The 19,479-nt window shown below is 40.1% G+C and overlaps 2 protein-coding genes across 7 annotated transcripts in view; one reads left to right on the top strand and one right to left on the bottom strand.

Annotated features, from left to right (window-relative positions):
- Nucleotides 1–19,479, bottom strand: part of KCNIP4 (potassium voltage-gated channel interacting protein 4) — a 995,976-nt gene that overhangs the window by 307,422 nt on the left and 669,075 nt on the right. The gene's annotated exons all lie outside the window — the stretch shown is intronic.
- LOC308233490 (small ribosomal subunit protein uS14-like) lies at nt 11,600–11,899 on the top strand. The gene has a single exon (XM_080640524.1). The coding sequence runs from the start codon at nt 11,660–11,662 to the stop codon at nt 11,828–11,830; it is 171 nt and encodes a 56-aa protein (XP_080496650.1). The 5' UTR covers nt 11,600–11,659; the 3' UTR covers nt 11,831–11,899.

The following is a 19,479-nucleotide window of genomic DNA, read 5'->3' as shown; positions in this document are numbered from 1 at the left end:
TTCACTAATTGCCTCACTGGTGATTATCACATGATCCTACGAATTTTCTGCGGTGATGGCTGGGAGTGGGGCAGAGGAAAGTGTAGTTAAGATATTTCTATTTTAAATGTCTCTAGGTTTTTCCTATTTATAACAAAAGGTGCTTATTTCCTGGCATATCCAACTTTAACACTTTTTAAAATAGTCTGGGTTTAATAGTGATTACTAATTTATTTAGCAAATATGGATTGATAACTAAAAAGAATCAAGGTTGATTGGGGAAGCAATTAAAAAATGAGGAGAACATTTCCAGTTCTCTGCATCCTGTATTCCTATGGAGTCCTATGCAACTCCCACTTTCTCAAACTCCTAGTCCCCAGTTCACCGTGCCCTGCCACTTTTTTTTTTTTTTTTGTCTTCTGTTTTGCCCAGATTCTAAGGTCAAACAATGAAACCAACCATCCCTTCCTTGGGTTCATTGGTCTCCTTCATCTTCCACCATTCTAATCAATGCTACTCAGTAAATATTATGAGTCATTATCTTCTGAATACTGGCAGTTTCAGACAATTGAGTAATATTGCTACAATTTCTTCTGTTTCTATCACATACAACACATAGCTTGGTATATGATTTCAGCTAAAATCATGGAACTTTACAGCATTCTTTTTATTAAGTTGTATTTCATTTTCTATTTCCACTCTCAAGCCACAAACCCTGTAAATAACGAACACACATACACCAGAAAGTCAAGGCCTTCTGCTTTATTGAGCAGATTGGGGTCATTAATTTCTGTTCCACTGCAAAGTCTCTCTGTGTCATTATTCATATCTTTCTTATTCCATCCTGAATTGGAGCAAAAACTGTCTTTCCTTTTACCCAAGGTGATTTGACACCCACTTTCTTCTGTATACTCCTTTCTTACCCACTTCCTTCCAACCCATGTAATCTAACTGGAGTTCTTAAAATGAGACCAAAGTTGTTCTGAGGTCGTCCCAAACCATCTATTTCCAAAGTCAATAACTTTCCCAAGTTCATTTTCACCATCACCAAGGTGATTAAAAATTGGACATCTTTTGAAATTCTCTCTTCTTTGGCTTCTCCTCACAGGTTCTTTCTTCTCCTTTTTTATAGGTTCCTGTTCTATCTCTTCTATTCCTGTTTTCTAAAAAATACTTATCCCCCAAACTTATGCCCCCTAGCTACTTCTCTATCAATGTGATCCCTTCCACCATCCTAAAAGGCCCTTAATAGCCCTTTCCACAAGAAGGCCATATTGTAGGTCAACATACAATATCATGCAAGCTCCATGAAGCATCATAACCTATGTCCTTGAACACAACTGGGCAATGATGGCAGAAACCGCCATGATGCAGTGGCACTTCTTGACCCAGACAACTGGCCCCTGCTGGCAGCACCAAGAGACAAAGCTGCCAGCTGGGTCCAACACTGCCTATGGCACCAGTAGGATAAAAGATGGGAAGGAGGTCCAGGCTAGCAGCAACAGCCTCATATGCTGATTTCCAGGAATTTCAGGGATCTTTTAACAATGAGCCAGTTAAAGACTGGGGTCACTCAAAACAGAGTCAGTGTACATCTCACAAGTGGACATTTTAGCCAAGATGGTCAAGTTCCGCGGACTTCCTCTTATAAAGTATATCATTGCTGCTCTCTGGTGGTCAAAGGCATATTCTCTTCAATCAAGCTGTGGAATGGTTCAAAGAGGAAAGATAACAATGCTTGCAAAAGGGTATGTACTGATGCTAGATAATTGCAGTTGTTAAAGTGACTTCATAGGCTATGATAGATATTCTTATACAGAATAACTTATTTTAATGAGGATCTTTGGACCCCTAAAGCAAAGACAGGCAATTAATGTGGTAAGAATACTTAACATGAGATTTACACTTTTCACAAATTTCAAGTGCATACAGTACTGTTAACTATAGGCACAATATTGTAGAGCAGACCTCTAGAAGTTATTCATCCTGTGTAATTAAAACATTATACCCACTGAACAGCAGCTCTCCACCTCTCCCTCCCCTTAGTCTGCATTTCCCTTCCATGAATTGACTACCATTTCCTTTCTATGAGTTCTACTATTTTAGATACCTCAGGTAAGTGGAATCATGCAATACTTCCTCTAATTTAACTAATTAATCCCCACATTTATAGACCTTTATGTAATAGAACCACTGGGCTGTAGCATATATATTTCAGCAAGCAGTAAATTAGTCATCAGTTTTTGGTGCAGAGTTTTCTATTGGCCATCATGCTTGCAGTTTTGTAGGAAAACTGACAAATCTAATTGGGGATTATCACCTCGATATACTGCAAAATCAAAAATTGTTATCAGAATCCTAAAAGAAAATTTAAATTTAATTATGTATATTTGTGATTTTTAATTGAAAACTAACTTTAAATTATTATGTTTTCCAAAACAAAGTTATTTTATCACAGGTTTAAAATACACTCTGCAGATACCTGGAGACAGTTGTTTTTAGAGCACAGCCCTCACACTGACACTAACTGTGTAATTTAAAATAATGTCTTAAATTTTCTGAGCCTCAAAATGTTTCTGGATGCTTGCCTTACCCTAAGGTCCCAACAAATCCCCATGTTTTTATTTTATTTACAACTGTTTAATGGCCAGTGGTACAATTGCTTTGTTTTCTGACCTTCTGTTCTCCACCTAATGACTTGCCTGAAGAATAAACAACCACTGGAGGAAGCTAGAAATCTTTTGGGAGAATTAGTGAAGGATAATTCTTATAAGGAACAATGGCATCAGCAATGTACATAGACACAACAATGCATTCTTCTTTTCAAACATTACCCAACCGAAATGTGATTTGACTATTGTTCCATGTTTACTGGTTCAGTAAATATGGATTAGGTTGTCACTGGGTCTGTGAGCAGAAAATTATAGTCACTGAATGGAGAAGAAACTACCCAATTGGTAGAGATGAGTCCTAACCAGAATGTCCCAGAAGGTTCCTCTCCTCTTTTCCACTTCTCCCTGAGAGAACATCTTGGCAGCCTAGATTGATTAAAACTTTAGAGGAATGCAGTTCAGAGACTTAATTATTTGAGACAAGCCAACACATCAAGTTCAGCACCAATGCTGGAGGGCCCAACAGATATATTTTGTAGTGTTCAGTCAGACCCCTGAGTCCTGATAACCTGAAGAGAAGGATTGGTTCAGGTCAAACTATCAGTATGACAAGATGTCTTTAATGGTCACTGTCCCTTCTCTTTGAGAACCTTCTCCATTTGTTGGTAACTATTTTTCCTGCAACAAGACCTCTCCTACCTTCATACTATTCATGTTATTCAACCTCAGGTATGTTTGTGCTGTGCCCAGACCTACTTCCTGAGCCTGCTCCTGTGAACTTCTAGCCCCTCCTCAAAACTGCCCTCTGCATTCCATCCTTTGCTCACTCCTACTTACTGAGTTCATGATTACAACTGGTCGATGTCCCCTTACTCTGTCCTGCCGTGTTGGTGAAATATTTCAACAATAAAGGTCAGGGTGAATGTGGTGAAGGATCAACTCTCATAATTTGTTTTCAAGTGCAGAATGATCTCGGAGTCCTCTCAGAATTTTAGTCCCTGAGTACTCATTGGTCCACTAGAGGAGCTGCCCATCACAGAGGCCTGTAAGTGGTATCTCTCAAATTAAAACAGTTGATTCTTTCTGATGGGATTCTTTCTCTCCCCTCTCCTCCATTTTTTTTTCTTTCTTTTTCATGTATTTAAAATTTGAATATGGCATATCTTTAGGGGGAAGAAACAGGTTTCTTTTGCTTGTGCACTTTTATAAATTGGCAAACTATTTTAGCTTCTGGAATCTTATAAGAAAGTTGTTTTTAGAGAAATGTCTTAGATCTGCCTTGGTGTAATTTAAAGTAATATTTTAATTTGTTGGAGCCTCTGTTCCTTGTTTAGTGGGTAAAACAATTCCTAACTCAGCATTTACTACTGTGTTGGCACCCAAGAACTTGATAAAGGATAATTATGGTTAGATTATTGACATGATAATGGGGAAAAAAGTAGTGGAAAACTTAGTAATTAAGAAACTTTTTCTATAGTAATGGAAAACTCTGGATTTTAAGATGAGCATGTTTAGAAATAATGTTTAATGAAAAATTTATCTTTCTAAAATTCTTCTATTCATGAAGCCTCAACTTTGAATCTAGCAGAAACTTTTGATGACCATATGTCCAATATAGTCTTTGCATCCCCTAGGATGGAATCAAATGAATATACTCAGTGACATCATCTCCATGATGTTGCTGTGGCTATTTCTGCCACCCTTATTCTCTTTCAATTTCCTTTCATCCCTACTTCCTATAAATCTCATGTAAATTGTTTAAATAGTCTTACTGTCTTAAAACACAGTTCAGATGCCCCATTTTCCATCTGATTCTCCCATCTAACTTTATCTTACTATAGTCATATCTTGCTTTGAATGACAAACTGTATATTCTTATATTTCTCCCAACACAAATGTGCTTTCTCATGCTATAGCGTCTGTTCTCATTTTTACTTATCCTGGGAATTACTTACTCATCCTAAAAGCTCAAATTCTGAGCCCTCTATTCATACAGAGGGGAACCACTTTTCCTGTGTTCTCTCACAAGGGTTTTATATCCTGTGGTCGGTGGAATATTGGCCTCCTAAAGATGTGCAAGCCCCAATTCCCAGGACCTGTGCACATGTTACCTACATGGAAAAGGGACTGCACCTGTGGTAAAATTAAGAATCTCGATGGGAAGATTACCCTGGATTATCTTGGTGGGTCCAATGCATCCCTTGGGGTCACAAATGAAACAGACAGGGAGGCGGGAGGGTTGGTGTCAGTGATGCGGCATGAGAAAGACTTGACCCCCTTGCTGATTTGGAAGAGGAAATGGGGCCATGCATCAAAGAGTGTGGGTGGCCTCAAGCTGAAAACGACAAAAACAAAACAAAGCATTCTCTCCTGGAGCCTCCAGAGAGGAACACGGCCCTGCCAACACATTAATATTAATGCTGTGAAACTCATTTTGGACTTCTGACCTCCAGAACTGTGATATAATAAGCCATTAAAATAACATGAACTACTTCAAGCGAAATGAAGTTTGTGATCATATGTTACAGTAACTATAGAAAACTAATAGAATTCCTGTACTCTAACGCTAACTATGTATTTGGGGACTTGAATTTGCAGTTTGCATTTGTTTCCGATTGTGCTTCAAATAATGTCCCATGTTACCCCAAGATTTGCATTTACTTATGGGTTTTCTCTGGAGCAATAATTAGGAAATGGAAAACGGAGTCATGAGTTGATATAAACTCTGTTAGTTTGGTAGGGCTGCCATAATGACATACCACAGATTGGGTGGCTTCAACATCAGGAATTTATTTTACCACAATTCTAAAGGCTAGAAGTCCAAGATCATGGTGTCCCAGGATTTCCTTTCTTCTGAGGCCTCTCTCCCTGGCTTGCAAATGGCCACCTCATATAGTCTTTCCTATGTGGGAGCCCAACCCTGGTGTCTGTTTGTGTGTCCAAATATTCTCTTCTTATAAGATCACCAATTGAATTGGATTACAACCCACCTTAACATCTTCATTTTAACTTAATCATCTCTTTAAAGATATTATCCCCAAATACAGTTTAATTCTGAGTGACTATCCTTCAACATATGAATTTTGACGGGGGCACAATTCAGCCTATAGCAAATTCATTACTTGCTTCAATTACTTGCTTTATGCTCTGAAAAGAAGAAAATGAACAGAAAGAAAAATAAGAAAGAATATATAAGAAAAGTAAATAAAAGTAACTTACTTCCAGTGTCATTGTACCAAGAAGTATTTTAGGTAAAAGAAGAAGAAAACCAATACTTTTTGAGTACTTGCTTGGTAAAACTTTCATTAGGAAAACTATGAATTAGGATGTTCTGCCCAGACAGAGGTCCCTCCATACAGGACATCTTCTCCAGCTTCTAAGAGTGCTGTTTGCAGATCACATGACCATGCCTTTCCCAGGGTCATCCACGTCCAATAGCACATTAGCTTTCTATCTTGCCCCACCTTGGGACAAGTCTGACAGGCATTCTGGCTTCCACTCTCCCACTGAGACTGCATCACTGTTCAGTATCTTCCTCTGCCCACTGACTCCCCTCCCCTCCTTCCCTGGGTGCTGATCCCAGGAGCATTCCACAGTGAACATTCTGCACACTAAGCACCACTCAGGGCCTACTTCCCAGGGTCACCAAGTTATGACATTATTATTAGAGTGAAGAAGCCTAAGTGCAGAAAGGTTCACTCATTTAAGTTAGTTCGACAGCCTGTCTTGTTCCAGAGTCCATACACTTTCCAATACCCCATGCTTCTCATAAGGACTTTGTGTCTTTTGTAACTTCATCCAGTTAAAGTCACAGAACAAATAGCTCCCAGAGAGTCAATTTGACTGAAGTACCAGAAATTTAAAACACTATTTTTAGATTTAAAATACCAGATTAGAGGGCAAAATGCAATGCGTTTTGAAGTTAAAGCATGCCACTTTAAAATTAATCTCTGACTTAGAGCTGGCTGCTTACCATAGGCCAAGCGCTGATGGATATTAGATACTTGGTAGAAGATTGCCTGCTGGAGACCCAATCAGCTTCTGTATTATTTGCTCAGGAAATAGTTTGATCTTCAGTGAAAAGAAGTTTGGGTCACATGCATATCGACAGAGTAGTGATAAATTGGCTAGCTTTAGGAATAATTAGTAATGATTTTTGCAACCTCGAAGAAGTTAGTTACATATATTCCTGGCTTTTGGTGTGTTTTTCTGTTTGTTTGTTGTTTTTTGTTTTTGTTTTAGCCACGCCATTGGAGACTCAGGAAGAAAGATGATGTCTAATCATCTGCTACTTGCTGCCTCAGAAATGCATTTTCAACCAATGTTCCTAGGGCCCTGCCGGCTCCCGGGTGTGCTAGCTGTACTTAATCAGGGATGTCTAAGATCAGTGGTGACTTCCTTCTTGTCCATCTCCAAGCCTTGCTTTCTCACGAACATCCCTTTCTTTTGTCATGCTTTCTGAGCAGCTACTGACACAAATGGGATGTGTGGACTCTTGAGAAATGTTCACAGCTATTTAGAGTGGTAATAACCCTAATGCCATGTAATGACTTGAGGATGAAAGGATTACACTGTGAATATAATGGAGGACATAAATGTTTGGATATTAAAAATTGGTGCTATAAATGGAGACTAAAACTGTGAATGAGGAAAAAGCACTATATGTTCCCACTATGTTTAGTTCACATTTACTTAAAACACAAAAGAGTGGATCCTAAAATTTAAGCCACAGAGAGCAATTTCTTTTTCCTTGTATTTTTTTTTTTTTTTTTTTTTTGTGGGAAGGTCAAAGGAAAAAGCTAATTATGCTTTTACAAAAAACAGAGCTATATAATGTAAAACACCATTTAGTCAGGTAGAACTATAAGGCATTTTTTCCTTCCTTTTCCTAGTAGAAGGTAGTTTTATGGAACATTTTCTCATTTTCCTATAGTCTCCCATGTCCAAAGTTGAAGGCAGTCACACATATGTATTCATCTCAGAAATTATGTCTAAAAGAGGACTGAATGTATACTTAAATTCTCATCAAACTCACACCCACCTAAAGATTTCACTGAACCCTTAGCTAAGCGAGGCTGGGAATAAACATAAGGTCCGCACTGCAAATATGTCTATGTATTATTTGCAATTGATTGCTTATATCTTTGTGCTTAAATAAAACTGTTTAAGTCAGCATGTGTGATCCATTTTAAAGTATGCATCCTGTCGTTCTTGGTTATATGTTGGCTTTCTAAAGTCCATCATTAAAATAATTGTTTCAGATACTGAGAAAGAGAAAATACCTTAAATGTGGAACCCTGGTATGAAGAATTATGATTCTGTCAGCCACAGAGGGAGGATCCATCATCAGCATTATATTTACACTAGAGGCCCGGTGCACAACATTCATGCACAAGGGGGTGGGGGTCCCTCAGCCCGGCTTGCACCCTCTCGCAGTCTGGGGCTCTCACAGTCAGGACCCCTTGTTCCTTACCGTCCACCTGCAGTGGAGGAAGGAGAGGCTCCCGCCACCACTACTGCGCTCGCCAGCTGTGAGGCGGGCTTCTGGCTGAGCGGCGTTCCCCCTGTGGGAACACACTGACCACCAGGGGGCAGCTCCTGCATTGAGCATCTGACCCCTGGTGGTCAGTGTGCATCATAGTGACTAGCCATTCTGCTGTGTTGTCAATTTGCATATTAGCCTTTTATTATATAGGATTCCTACTAATATGCCCACCCCAAATAAAATGCAGGTAGGAGTGCCTTCTGTATGTCTAAAATGATAAGAATCAATCTTTCTGTCACATTATATCATAGTCTTACAGACCCCAAATAACCACCCATCCACCCATAGATAGAGCCCTAAGCAAATTTCTTATCAGAGGTATGTGTTTGCACATGGCGAATCTCTGAGAAATAAAGCAAATTTTATACACACACACACACACACACACACACACACACACACACACATATACACACACTAGAGGCCTGGTGCATGACATTTGTGCACTGGGGGGGGGGGAGGGTGGTCCCTCAGCCAGGCCTGCACCCTCTTGCAGTCCGGGACCCCTAGAGGGATGTCCAACTGCTGGCTTAGGCCAGAGCAGGACTAAGCTGGCAGTCGGACATCCCCTTTTGGGGTCCTTAGCACTGCTGCAGTGGCAGGAAAGGCTCCTGCCACCATGGCTGTGCTTGCCAGCTGTGAGCCTGGCTTCTGGCTGAGCGGAGCTCCCCCTGTGGGAGTGCACTGATCACCAGGGGGCAGCTCCTGCATTGAGTGTCTGCCCCCTGGTGGTCAGTGCATGTCATAGCGACTGTCCATTCTGCCGTTTGGTAGCTTTGCATATTAGCCTTTTATTATATAGGATATTCAGAGAAAATAATGTTTTACATTTTTATATTCAAAACAAGCTGGGAATTGATTTAATAATAAACACAATGAAGGCTGTTGTAAGTAAACATTTTTTTGTCCATTTGCTCCATAAGCACATCCTCCATGGTTTTTCTTGTTTACTGGGTGGTGCATCTCTGTCTGTTCCTCCCTGTATCCCTTCACACACCTGCTCTCAGTCTTGGGAAGTAAATCAGAGTGTCAAAGGCTCTCAGATCACTGGCTTCCATTTGGGTTCAGCCCCTGGGGTGCCCTGGTCTGAGTTGTGAGGGAGGAGGAGAGAAAGATGGGATTTTTAAAAGTCTTCCCTGAGGCCTGGCTGCAGTTGGGTGCATTCCTTGACCAAAGGTAACAGTTTATCCCTTGGCTCTCTATACATCCCCTACCCCCAACACCTGCCAGGCTCCAGCAGCTCCTCCTCATTCATTTCTTCAGGTTTCAGATTGCCCAATTGCCCTGGTTTGAGAGACTGTACTATTCCTTATGGTTTCTCTATGCCCTTTATTAAACTCTTCTCAAACTACCCAATGTGTGTGTTCCATCTCCTCCCAACCTGGCCCCTGAGTGACCTACCAACTGGTAAGTCTATTGATATCGGACTTCCCCAAAATTGTTTAGCTTCTAATACAAACTTTATCTTACTTTATTATCAAAGTTTCTTAAACATACACCTATTCCTCATTTGTTTCAAAAATAGACTTATAGCAAGATTTTTTTGAGGTTACACATTAAACCATTAAAAAAAAGATGAGCCGAAGCCGGTTTGGCTCAGTGGATAGAGCGTCGGCCTGCGGACTGAAGGGTCCCAGGTTCGATTCCGGTCAAGGGCATGTACCTTGGTTGCGGGCACATCTCCAGTGGGAGGTGTGCAGGAGGCAGCTGATCGATGTTTCTCTCTCATCGATGTTTCTAACTCTCTATCCCTCTCCCTTCCTCTCTGTAAAAAATCAATAAAATACATTTAAAAATAAATAAAAAAAAAGATGATAGGAAAAATCAAGCAATATATCCATATATCTTGGCATTTCAAGTAAGTTTATGCCTATACAAATTATTAGCAACTTTTTCTTCCAAATTATAGACTAAATAGTACTCAATTTGTCTGTTCATAAAATGAAAATTGGAAAAATGTTGGCTTATGACAACATTTTTGCTTTTTGCTGAGTAGCTTAAATGTAGGACAATGTTTATGTTTGTTATATTTTATTGTCTACCTTTAGGCTATGAAATCACGTGCTTTTAAACATTGATACTTGTTATAAAAGAATAATCTATCCAAAAATAACAACTTTCAGTGAGTAAAAACTGAGTCAACAATTGCTAGGATGTTGGACAGAAAGGTGAATAATGGAGTTAATAATGTAAAAATATGGAATGTTGACACTACCAAAGCCATATTTGAATGACTAAATGGTGTCACCAACCTGAATAACCTGTATGTATTCAATGATGTCAGTTGTGTTTATCTAATATCAAGGCATGCTTACACCATTCCATCATGTAATATTTTCACCAAATGCCAATTATTTTTCTAAGTTAAGCATCAATACATATAAAGAGGTAATATGCTAATTGTCTAATATGGTGTCCCAGTAACGACCAATTTGCATATTGACAGACCAGCAGGAGGCTACACACAGCAGCAGGGGGCCGGCGGCCAGAGCCAAGTTCCTGGGGGTCTGAGGAGAGTGCCTGACAGGAGCCTGGACTGCAAAGAAGGAAGAGGAAGTGGCCACGGGGAGCTCTTCCAATACCCCTGCAAGGACGGGGAGGCTGACCGTACAGGGAGAAGACCCAGCCTCAGGGGTAGCTGCAACCCACACCTCCGACTCCTGATCTCTTTCCCCACCACCCCTGCCAGGGGCGCCCACAACAATAGCATTCCAGACAGCCCGCCACTGCCGGGCCCCCTCTGCTGGGGCAGGTCATGCCTCTCCTGCCTACAACTCCAGACCTGGGTGAAGGCAGGCCTGAGCGGCCCCCCAGGCTCAGACCCTTCCCCCCACAACAGCAGCAGTTCTGTCTCCACAGCAGAAGCATGCTGAACCTCACTGGGGGTGTGGCTAAACCCACCTTCCTAGCCCACCTGGCTCCACCCTGGCCGGGCCCCTACCTGGCTCCAGGAGATTGGAGCCCTGCCCTGAGCAGGTACAGCTGCAAAAGAGCCATGTACAATTTAAAGAATGGCGCCAAGTGGGAAGGTTTGACAGTTATTCCCCCTTCAGCCTTGCTGCCCCCCTAGTTCCCTCCTAACGCCCTGCTCCCCACCAGCACCTCCAGGGACGACCACCGCTACAGGGCTGCTGGCCAGAGCCTGCCCCTCTGAGGCCTGCAGAATCCTCTGCAAAGCTTCCATAGCAACAGTCCCAGGAAACAATCATGCCCTCCTCCCCTAATCAGCACCTGCTACCTGTGAGGGTACCCGTGAGCTTAAAAATAACAATTCCTTCCCGTTTAGACATCACTTACTTGATGAAACATTTCTAGGTTTTTTAGTTCAGAACCTCCTCATGACAACCCAGTGAGGTAGGAGGGAAAGAGATTACAATTCCCATGGTATATGCGTATGTATTCAGAAATGAAACTCAGAGAGGAAAAGTGTCAAGCCCTATTCTGGGAGACTGTCCCCAAAATATCAAGAACGCATGCGTGCACTACCTCTTTCCTTTTGCCTCGTTGCTACGGAGTGAGCAAGATGGGTCACCAGCAACTCTACTGGAGCCATCGGAAGAAATTCGGCCAGGGTTCTCGTTCCTGCCACGTCTGCTCAAACCGCCATTGTCTGATCCGGAAGTACGGCCTCAACATGTGCCGCCAGTGTTTCCGTCAGTACGCGAAGGACATAGGTTTCATTAAGTTGGACTAAGTGAACTTCCGTGAATGGGTCATTCAAGACATCTACCTTATGACACAATGCTATCTCTTTGTACATAAAATAATAATTAAAAAAAAAAAACCCTTCAAATATAAAAAAAAAAAAAAGAAAAAGAAAAGTGTCAAGCCCAGTGGTTCCCAAGGTGCAGCACACGCCTCACAGCGGAGGGGGGGCAATTTGATTTTAAGTGGGGGCAATTTGAGAATGAGTTAACTGTGAATTTTTTGTATTTCTTCTGGTTCTAGGGGGCCTCATCTACAGGATATCCTACATAATAAAAAGCTAATATGCAAATAACCGAATGGTGGAATGACCGGTCATTATGATGCACCATGACCACCAGGGGGAAGACACTCAATGCAGGAGCTGCCCCCTGGTGGTCAGTGTGCTCCCAAAGGGGAGCACCGCTCAGCTAGAAGCCAGGCTCACTGCTGGCGAGCACAGCGGCAGTGGTGGGAGCCTCTTCTGCCTCCGTGGCAATGCTAAGGATGTCCGACTGACGGCTTAGGCCCACTAAGCCCTCAGTTGGACATCCCTTCAGGGCTCCTGGACTGCGAGAGGGCGCAGGCCAGGCTGAGGGACACCCCCCCCCCCCCGAGTGCACAAATTTTGTGCACCGGGCCTTGAGTGGTTTAAATAAAAACAGTAATCTTCTGCTGTCAAGATCCATTATTATTGAGTTGTTTTTTCAGCTCAAACAGTGTTGTTCCTAAAAGAGAACTGAACTAAATTCAAAATGTGATATGCCAGAAGAAAAAAAAGCAGCAGCTGAAGTAAACAATATTAAGAAAGGCCAAGTAAAGTGAAGAATTATAGCAAATAACAGACCATTTATCCCTACTCAGAAAGACAGCACAATTCAATTTGCTAAATTATTTTATTTATTCTGAGTGGCAATGTGAACAATCTATCTGTTTTGATAAACACTCAAACTTTGCTGAACAGAAAATTGCACTACTTCTAACATGTCAAATTTGGATACAGTAAAAGAAGACGTGAATTAAATTGGCTTTGAGTATGCTGCATTAAAAGATGAATTGTCGGCTTAGAACTGTCTTTCCAGCAGCTTTATTTGAACCAAAATACTTTGCTTAAGAGGAATTACATAAGTGTGGAAACTAAAATCATAATTGATTATGTCTCACTCCGTGCATTTGAAATGTTCTAGAAACTCTAAATGCAGTAAAAGGCTGAGAAGACTATACAAAGAGACAGGTCTTGTTTGATCAAAGACATTGGCAGTGAATTAGAAAGGGTTTTATAGTTTTAGATTGAACAATTTAGCACAACTCTGAATTTCCATCTCTTTCTTCCTTCATGCATGTATGCATTTTACATAATCTTATGTACGAACTTTGTCGTAGGAGGTGAGGATTAGATATATAAACCTCGCTGTCTTCAAGAGAGATAAAAGTGGTCATAGAGTATTCCATCTGAGTCACCAGAATGACTATATATTTGAACATGCTCTAAGTGGCTGCTCTAGAACCACAGAACTCTACCACGGAGTTATATTCTAGATGAGACCTGAAAGATGAAGAAGAATTATCCTCATAACTGAAGTGGATTCCAAGGAGAGGTAGCAACATTTTCAAAATTCTGTAGATGAGAGCGCCCTGGGCCATTCCAGAAATCCTAAGTTAACTTTGGCAGAAACAAAGATGTGAAGTTTAGAAAGAGAACATTATTGATAGAAAGAAAGAAAGAATTTTTAGACTGTCAAATAATCTATATTTCATTAGTACTTGGCCCAAGAATCCCTATTAGGAGTGAAATAAGCTTTGTTTAGGAAAGCTGGTAGCAAGCAATGAAATCAAGAAAACAGAAAGCTAGCTGCTCCACTTTGAAAAGAAATTGGATTTTGTGGTTTACTAAGGACACAAGAAAAACAATGAGAAGGAGCAGGAAGAGAAAAAGAGCAGGGATAGAAATATGAAGGGCAGGGGACTGGCAAAGAACTTCTGAGAAGATAGATTTTGTTTGTTCAGCTGTGTTGAAAATGCCCTTTATCACCCTTACCCCCAAATATTCAGTATCATCTTTCCACAAAGAAAAAAAAAACATACATGTTTTGTTTTTCATTTGTAGAAATCAAAGCAAGTTCCATATCTGTTGTAACATCAGGACAGAGATGAACAGACAGAATTACCTGTTAGGATCCATAGGTGGAGTGAAAAGTAATTGAGTGGAGAGTAGGTTTAGGAGTGAGAGGTACTCTGAAACCTGCAGGGACCTTGGAGAGGGCATGAGACTCTTCACAGGGCAGAGAGCAGAGGAGGGCGGGGAGGAGCAGGCCTCTAGATTCCAAGAAGTGGGAGCTCCATCTGACACCTAGGATATTTAAAACTCGGGGAAGCTTGGGATTGATTTAAAAATGATGAGGGTGTCCAGCCAGAGTGGCTCAGTGGTTGAGCGTCCACTGATGAACCAGGAGACCACAGTTCAATTCCAGGTCAGGGCACATGCCAGGGTTGTGGGCTCAGTCCCCAGTGTGGGGCATGCAGGAGGCAGCCTATCAGTGATTCTCTCTCATCATTGATGTTTCTGTCTCTCTCTCCCTCTTCCTTCCTCTCTGAAATCAATAAAATATATTTTAAAAAATAAAATAAATGATGGGGGTGTCATTAAGCAGGATAGTGCTTGACCCCATTTGTGCTCTTGAGATACTGTGAAAACAAGTTTGGAGGAAAACAAGAGTGAACAGAGGGAGGCCAGTTAGGGAAGCATCTATGTTGGGTCACTTGCAAAACCACCCTAGACTTTGATGTTCTGGGAAAGCTTTTCTGACTATGATCTCAATTAGCCTGGTCCCAAGCTGGGGACAAATACCAGGCTGAGACTGTGGTAAAAGACACTACCCTTGTCTTGGAGTGTGTGAGTGAATGTGGGTGTCAGAGAAGGGATAACTGCAAAGGGAGCCAGAAATAAGAGCATGATTCAACTGGTTATTATGCTAAGATACCTTGTGAGTATAAAATTGTGTGTGTGTGTTTACCCATTTAATAAGAAAATTATTGAAAGTTCAATTGAATCAAATCAGAAATCTGTAAGCCCCGTATTGTGTAATTCTACCCTGGTAGAAAAGTAGACCTAAATTTAGAGACTATCAGTCTTAATAAGAAGTTAATAAGGGTGTTTGAAAGAGAGGCAATCTGTTGACTCGGGTGGTTTGACAAGACAAGCTCCAAGCTAGCCATTACTTCTTGTTAATTGACACAGAAACTAATGAATATAACATTTACATCCCTGTTACTGAAACATATCTCTATACTCATTCCCCATCTTGTCATCACAGAATTATGTTTCAATCTAAATTTTACTTGTGAACGGGCAAAGAGAGCCTTTCTGTAATATTGAAGTATCTTTTTTAATGCTGCAAGAACTCAAAACTTAAGACTCAGTGTGTTAAAGAAAAGTACCTTTGCTAGAGCAATTGCATTGGAAACCTGTCTTCCACAAAAACTTAAATATTGCTAGCTACAGCAGGTTGATTTTAATTATGAATCCTAGTGGCACTGATACCATTGATCAAGCTCTAAGTAACTCAATCTCTGTAAAAGAATTATGAAGATTTTATTAAAATTAGAACTATAACTAATGACTTCCACAGGCTCATACAATCACATCCAGCCCTTAGCTCTCTGTCATATTAAACATTTTAAAGATTTATTATATGTCAATATACCTTAATTTAAAAATGTAAAAATATAAAACAAAAAGAATTATCATTTAGGATTTTCCTGATTTAAAATATGTTTCAATTCATTAAATTATTTGTTTCCCACCATTCACTCAAACATTTTCATAAGGGCTAGAGATAAGTTTGGCATGTACAAAAAAAAGTAGTATCCCTCAAATACTATTGCTAAAAATTTACCTTTTTTGTTGTTGTGCAGAAATAAAGAGATTATATTTTAAAAGCTTAATTGCTGATATTTTCTTCAACACTGAAATTCAAAGCATTTTTGCCCCTTAAAGATTAGTCAATCACTTGTCATCAATAGTCACTTTAAAAAAAAATGTTTTTATTGATTTTTAGTGAAAGAAGAAGGGAAAGAGAGTTAGAAACATCCATGAGAAACATTCATCAACTGTCTCCTACATACCCCCTACTGGGGTTTGAGCCCACACCCTAGGTATGAGCCCTGACTGGGAATTGAACCAGCATTCTCAACCACTGAGTCACATGAGCTGGGCAGTAGTCACTTTTATTTAGTGCATATTTACAAAATTATATATTTTTCTCATGCCTAAGAAAAGTTCAAATTATCCCCAAAAGTGCAGAATGTAAAATGAAAGTCCTGCTCACCTACCACTTCTCAATACTTCTTTAAGATTTACAAGGAGACTGAGGATCACAAAGCTGATGAACTGTCATTTCTAGTTATTACTGACAATTGCATTCCCATATTTTCTTTTGTGAACAGGGAAGTACATGGACAGAAATTATGCAGTGATTCATGGTCCTGGGGACGACTGCTGGTACTTTGATGAAGCCACCTCAATGTCCTCAAGAAATCAGTATCTTGTCACCCTGTAGCTACTATCATTAGAAATTTGGACAGCTTTTAATCTACCTTGACTTCCTGGTAGCAAATTACTTATTATTTTTTTTTAATAAAGGGTGTTCCTAAAGGGATTCATTTGTCCACTTGCTTGATTAGAAGACCATTTTTCTCTTTAATATAAAAAAGAAAGAGAAAGAAAAAGAAGGAAGGAAGGAAGGAAGGAAGGAAGGAAGGAAGGAAGGAAGGAATAAAGAAAGGAAGGAATAAAAAAAAGGAAGGACAGGCAGTGGTCTTATTTTCTGTACTAGACCAACCCTATCTTATTTTCTTTTAATCATTGCCTTTATCCCAGCCATGTTTGGTGATGGGATGGTACTGACTGGGGATCCTTTAGCTCTGGGGGCAATTTATGACAATACATCTGTTGCTTAGACATCAGCTGAAATACATTTTTATACGTAAAAGGTAAACTTCCCCTTTTACTGATATGAAAGTTTGATTTGTCATTCTAATTATTCTTTAATTCCCTGTGTCAGATGTTTCCTATATCTACAACAGCTGCATTTAATCAACACTGGATTTAATTTTTAAGTGGAAAATGGGTTATGATTTAGGAACTTGCTTAATATGCCAACCATTTTGGTTTCCTTAGCTTTAACTCTTATTCTGAGAGATTGTAATACTTTTCAATTCTATTGCCATTAACAACTGAAGTATTGACTTACAAATAAATCTACATAAATGCTTTCATTTTCTCTACTGATTATTTTTGCCAACTTTTAATTATGCTTTCAGGTGGGTAAATGGCCAAATCCAATTGCACCCATGGCAAAGTGAGTTTTATCTAAATTGTTGAGATAAAGAAGAAAATCCTACCCATTAGGAAATTGTCAACAATGTTTTCCTAAAATAACTGTTAACAAGCTCCTAAACAAATGGTGACTATGTAGACCCAATAAAAGGAGATTCTTCAAAATGAAATGGTACTCTGTACTGATAGACAATTCCTTTTCTTTTTTAAGGATAGAGCACTAAAGCTGTCTTGATTATATTTTTATTACTTTTAAAATATGTTTTATTAATTTTAGAGAAAGAGGAAGGAGAGAAAGAGAGAGAGAGAGAAACACAGTTTGTTGTTCCACTTATTTGTGCATTCATTGGTTAATTCTTGTATGTGCCCTGACCGGCATCATACCCACAACCTTGGCATACAGAGATGATGCTCTGACCAACTGAGCTACCTGGCCCAGGTATGAGCTGTCCTGCTTTTAAATAACTATACCCAAAGATGACTCTTCTTCCTTGACAGTTCCCAAACCATTACACTTTCTAAAATAATTGGCATTACCATGCTTCTATATACCACATAAGTGCTAAATGCATTTTTAGAAGGGTTGGGAAGATAAAATTCACTCAGAATCACTTGGTCAGGAGAATCCAAATCTCCCACAGAATTGAGGAGCAGGAATTAAGAACATGGATTTAGGGTCAGAGAGCCTGGATTTAAGTCCCGGCCCTTCTTTCTAGTTTGGGTCCTTGACCATGTCACTAAGCAATCCCTTATTTGTAGAGCAGGAATAGTCATCATTAGCTCCATGTTTCCTGGGAGAAGTGAATGGGATAATGGGTGTGCAAGGGGATTAGAGTTCTTGGATCTCAGTATGTGCTAGGTTCATGGTAGTTCTCACAAGTTTCCAAGACACAGAGCCCTAGGTGACATTTCTACAAGGGCATCACTCTACTCTGTGGGCAACTGGGAACTTGTGGTTTGTAAATTCTGATCATTTAATAATTCTATTGACACTTAGCCTAGTTATCTAACTTTCCTAAGAGCCAACATCTGATGAGCACTTACTATGTACCAGACTCTATTCTGAATGCTTCAATTGAATTAACTAATTTAATATTCACATGGCCATATAAGGTAAGAAAAAATATTATTTTACAGAGAAGAATAACAGAGGTATAGGATTGCTATGTATTCTAAACTTAGTGGGAGAGCTAAGAGCTTCAAAAGAAGGGATTGGACTGCAGATAATCTAACACATGAGCTCAAGTTTTATTGCTGCTCCTATTGAGATATAATGTCCTTAAGAGAAAGACAATTATTAATGTTTCTTTGATTCCCTCTAAGCATTGAACATGGGGCCTTGGTACAACATGCATAGTGGTCTTCAAGGAGCTCTCAATTTATTTGAGACCATCCAATGTGCAAAGATAGTAAAACACAATACCATTGTAAAGCCTGACTCTGTTCCTTGTATTGGGTTCAGTGCACTACTGACCTTATTTAATCTTCAAACCATCTTTACATGATAGGTATGCTTATCCACATGTAACAGTCAGATATTCCAGTTTTAAATGCAGACCCCACTGTACTGAGTTTGGGCAAAAATAGAATTTATTAAAGAATATTAAGTAGCCCTGAGAATTTCTGAGAGAGCCAGAGAATTATTCTTGGGTTAGTCTTGGTCAGGCTCAATGGCCAATCATGTCATCAGGACTACTGGTGCAAAACTTTCACAGCTAACGCTTGAAACCTAAATCCCTAACACTTCTCTGCTTGGAACCTGAGTGATTCTTCCTGTACTCTTGTGGACTCTTGATGGCACTTCCTCACCTTCAAATCAAGTGTTATGATGATGCATCTGATTGGTGGAGGGTTGGGTCAGGTGTCTGAGGCCTAGCTGCAAGGTAGGATGGAAAAGTGAGTTTGTGGCTTAAATTTGGAGAGGAAGATTCATAAAATGGGGAATTCTCCAATTATAGGAAAGGTATTTTACAAAGTTCTAGAAAAAAGAAAACACTTGCAAAATATCCACTATACCTCCATTTTATAGACAAGGAAACTGAGGCTCAAAGGGTAGAGCATTTATTCTATATCACACACGTGGGAAGCAGCAGACTGAGCATATAGGCATAGATCTGCCAGTCTCTGGGTGTTTTCCACCACATCAGGCTGCCTCTCACACAAACAAAGAAGAGGGCAGTGTATCTGAGAGGTTCAAACAGTCAATGGTATGGGAGTTCAGAAAAGGAAGGCTCTCTTCTGGCTGGGGTAATTGCCCAAGTGCCTTGGGAAGAAACATCATTTAGACAGCTCCCTAGAATCCTAATTACAAGACTGTAAGA

This window comes from Plecotus auritus, assembly GCF_963455305.1.
Source record: "Plecotus auritus genome assembly, chromosome: 1".
Classification (NCBI taxonomy): Eukaryota; Metazoa; Chordata; class Mammalia; order Chiroptera; family Vespertilionidae; genus Plecotus; species Plecotus auritus.
The sequence above is the reverse complement of the archived record's forward strand: the minus strand, read 5'-3'. Positions and strand labels throughout refer to the sequence as shown.

Bases quoted from the DNA above. Each gene is read 5' to 3' on its own strand.
- LOC308233490 (XM_080640524.1), top strand. From the start codon at position 11,660: ATGGGTCACCAGCAACTCTACTGGAGCCATCGGAAGAAATTCGGCCAG.